General features: G+C 34.0%; 1 protein-coding gene across 1 annotated transcript; it reads right to left on the minus strand.

The window, feature by feature from the left end:
* Positions 1 to 427: 427 nt before the first annotated feature.
* Positions 428 to 3522, minus strand: LOC107096145 (patatin-like phospholipase domain-containing protein 2; the record flags this gene model as incomplete). Its single annotated transcript, XM_015392662.1, has 3 exons — positions 3104 to 3522; positions 809 to 1041; positions 428 to 493 (listed from the first exon to the last, which is right to left on the minus strand). Coding segments are annotated over exons 1-3 (486 nt in total), but the record flags the coding sequence as incomplete, so codon positions are not given.
* Positions 3523 to 4013: the final 491 nt, after the last annotated feature.

Genomic DNA, 4013 nt, shown 5'->3' on the forward strand with positions numbered 1-4013 from the left:
TATACATATATATATATTCCTCATCTGTAGCGTCGACAGGCTGCAGCCCTGTATTCCCGTTTTTCCAGCCTTTTTTGTTTAAATTTGCATTTTCCCATTCTCTAGCTTTTTCTCCGCCTCGAGCTTCTTTCCCGAACATACGGCTTTACGATCAACCGGAAGTAGTTCCGCGCAAATATACTGCGATATAATATATCTGATGAAATTGTTTTTATAATCATATTTTTTTTTTTAAGGCATTTTAAATGCCACGGTAAACACATTTAATGAATTTTAATGCCAATTAAGGCCTTAAGTTTAATAATTTAATGACTTTTAATGACCTGCAACAACCCTGAATTAGAAGACCGGGTTAAATTTAGATTATTTTACCTGAAAAACAGAAGAAAGACAAGAAGTGAGCAAAGGAAACCAGCAATTAACTCACCACTCCTTGGAGTGTTGGAGGAATGAGGCCACAGTATACTGGGATGTAGGCACTGCAGACACAGGCCTGAAACGATAAATAACATAATGTGAAAATGACATTAGCTTCTGCTTAATTTATGAAATTATACAGTATTTATTGATCTTATGAGATTAGTTTTGCTGCTGTCAGTTGATTTAATCTTTCTATTTCCAATTCCAATCCAATCTTATTTGTTAAGCATTTATAAAAACAACCACAGCTGGACAGAAAAATAAAATAAAACATAAAACATTACAGATAAAAGAAAAAAACAGTGTTACACGCCCTATCCAGAGACCTGAAGGACCAGATACCCAATAGAATCATTCTATCACCAATTTAAACTTAGATGATAAATACCTGCACCAACTCCTCCTTATTGTTGAAGTGAGACATCAGGACGTTTTCTCCGTCTGAGACTCGGGTCAGAGAGATTCCCAGTCGCCCGTTGGCCTGAAGGTGGCTGTCAGCAGGCAGAGTTCGCCGCAGAACATGGCGGACGATCTTCACCAAGTTAAAGGAGGGGTGCATCGGTCCCAGGAACCTCTTCCTCGCCTCCTTAGCGACCTCGATGATGCTGGCCCCGGCGTCTCCTGCAGGACACAGAAGAACTGTAGGACCAGCATGTCTCACTGGAGTCTCAATAAAATAAAGACTTATTGATGCAGCTTTATTTAGCAAAGGAGCTGAACAACATTAGCAAACAATCCAAATAAAAACCAATAAGTGATAATAACCGTCAACATTTAGTATTTTCTAAACTTAATTGCTTCTTATGTTTAAATGATAACTTCTACCTTATAGTTTCAGCTGTTTCCACATTAGATCAGTTGAAGTCTAAAAACAAAATGATTCCCTCTGATAATATTTTTACATAACATGAAATAAATGGCTTAAATTATTGAACCATTTATCATAACTTTTTCAAACGTGTATATTTAGAGTTAGAACAAGTGTAGAGTCAGAAAGAATGTCAAATTTGTACCTTGTAATCTGAGAAACTAAAAAAGCAAACATAAAATAATAAGAAATTAATCTAAATTCTTTCCTTCAGCTTAAAAAAATACTATAGTTTAGTAATTTAATCACACTTTTTCCCATTTTATTTCTTTTCTTTATTCCAGTTTTGGATTTTATATTTTGAGAAACAAATATCTCTCCTTCAGTTTTTTTTTTTTTTGTTTCAAATTTCTTTTTCAGTTTCAGGATTTTTTGTTACACTTTCAAATCTGTTTTTTTTGTTGTTTTTTTGTTTTTGTTTTTGTTGAAAGTGTAAAAGAAAAATCCTGAAACTGAAAAAAGGAATTTGAAAAAAAAAAAAAAAGGAACTGAAAGTAATGGATTTGAAAATGAAAATATAACATCTACAACAGCAATAAAGAGAAAAAAAAATGTAATTAAAATACTAAACTGAATTTAGATTAAATTCTAATTATTTATTATATTATAATTATATAATTATTATAATTATTTATGATATTATAAGGTAAAAACTTCACATTAAATATCAACTTCCATTATTTCTGTTCCAACTAAGATTTACAAGTTTAAAAATATTTTGGGCCCTTTCTGATTCCATACAAGCGAGACATATTGTTTAATAAAAAAAATAAAATAAAGTAAAGAGGCTAAACATACAGGAGGAATTATGAGCGGTAAATACCAGTCAGTCTAAGTCACATTATTGCTCATATCAGCTTGATCCTAAGTAATAATAAAAGTTTAGCCCAAAAAATAAAAAGCTAATAATAGACAGTTATGATTAATTAACTGATGGATCCATTATTAATATTGCAGTGATGTGTTGGAATATAAAGAATGAGAAGATGAGACTTTTCATTTACTTTCCATATTAAACCTGGATGGACAGATCAAAAATTGTTTTTAAATAATTACATATATGGTTTATCAGTGGCAGTTCTAGACCAAATCTATTCATGAAATAAAAAACAGGGTAAGGGATTTATATATATATATATATATATATATATATATATATATATATATATATAGATATATAGATATAGATATATTAATATAGCTGCATGAACTGAAATTTCTATTCAATTAGGTTTAATTAAAATTTTATGTCTTATTAGATCAATATACGTTCATAATTTAGGGTTAGGCTGCAGTAAAAACATCTTTTTGACAACATTTAAGTTAAAATTACAGTTTTCTACAAAGTTTGAATTAGAACTCAAGAAAAACTGATAAATTCTGCTGTAAAAATTAGAGTTTTATTTTATTTGTTTTGAACAAAACAAAAACATTTAGCACCACTGCAGCTATCACCTTATTGTTTTTAAATAATTAGTTAAACTGAATTAGTAAAGAATAAAAATGAAATAGACCCAAAGGACCAATCAGTAACCATGTCTGTTCCAGCGCAGATCAGCATTAGAATTTTTTAAGTCTTCATTATAGGGGCCATAACAGGGGCCAGGACATGATCTACAGGGGCACTGGGCCCCGTTGGCCCCTGTCTAGAACCGGCCATGTCGTTTACATTGTTACTGTCAGATAACAGAAATCTGGATTTAATTTATTTTAAATCTAAAGGTCATTTTAAACTAGTTTATTTTCTAACTGGTTTTCCTGCAGTAACCAGTTAACCAGTTAACAGGTCCACCTGGATCCACAGCAGACACCTACCGAGACACACTCCGGTGACCAGAGCGGTGGCGGTGAGGGCCCCGGCGGAGGCCCCATAGATGTGTCTGGCGTTGTCCACCAGGAAGGGCGCCTGTTCCCGCAGGCAGCTGGCCACGCCGATGTGGTAGATCCCCAGGAAGCCGCAGCCTGCGAACGAGATGTTCCACGGAGAGTCTAGCGGGAACATAGTGGCCCCCAGCTGGGCTCAGGAATACTGACAGCAGGTGCCGGTTATAAGGAGTTAAAACAGCTTCATTCCCTTTACTGCCGTTAAAAACTTAGTTTGTTTGTTTTGGACCAGCTTCCTCAGAGATGCTGAAAGTTTACAAAAATACGCTAATTTCTAAAAAGTTATAAGAAAAATATGAAGTAAAGCCGCTCAGAGCAGCTTAATAAATGTGTAGTAAACTTTGGAGCGATTGTTGTTATTTCACACGCTTTGATTACATAACAGAGGAGGAGGGTAAAGAGGCGGAGAGTTCGACCAATCAGGTTTTAGCAAGCAGGAACCTTTGGCCAATCAGAATAGAACCAGGGTTTACTTCAACCAATCATCTTCTTCATCGCTGATCTATCGGTGAAGTCAGTTCACGGTCACTTTTTCTGGCACCACTTCTTTCCCCAGGGGGAACTCAGCGTTTTGTTTTGTTCAATAATAATGTTCCTCATCTTTTTATATATTTATATATATTTTAAAGACCCAAGTGGATCTTATTTGTACATTGGTTTCGTAATAGGCCTATTTGTGACTTTGACCTGAAGGACTGTGTGTTATTATCCTGGAAATCTAGAATCTTCTGTTTACAGAACCAGTCTCTAAAAACCACAATGTGTTAAATATGAACATTAATCTTCTTTCATAAAACTATAGTGAGATTTTCATTAGTAACGGAATACAATATTCAGTTTA

The sequence above is a fragment of the Cyprinodon variegatus genome, unplaced genomic scaffold (assembly GCF_000732505.1).
Source record: "Cyprinodon variegatus isolate N-32 unplaced genomic scaffold, C_variegatus-1.0 Scaffold602, whole genome shotgun sequence".
NCBI lineage: Eukaryota > Metazoa > Chordata > Actinopteri > Cyprinodontiformes > Cyprinodontidae > Cyprinodon > Cyprinodon variegatus.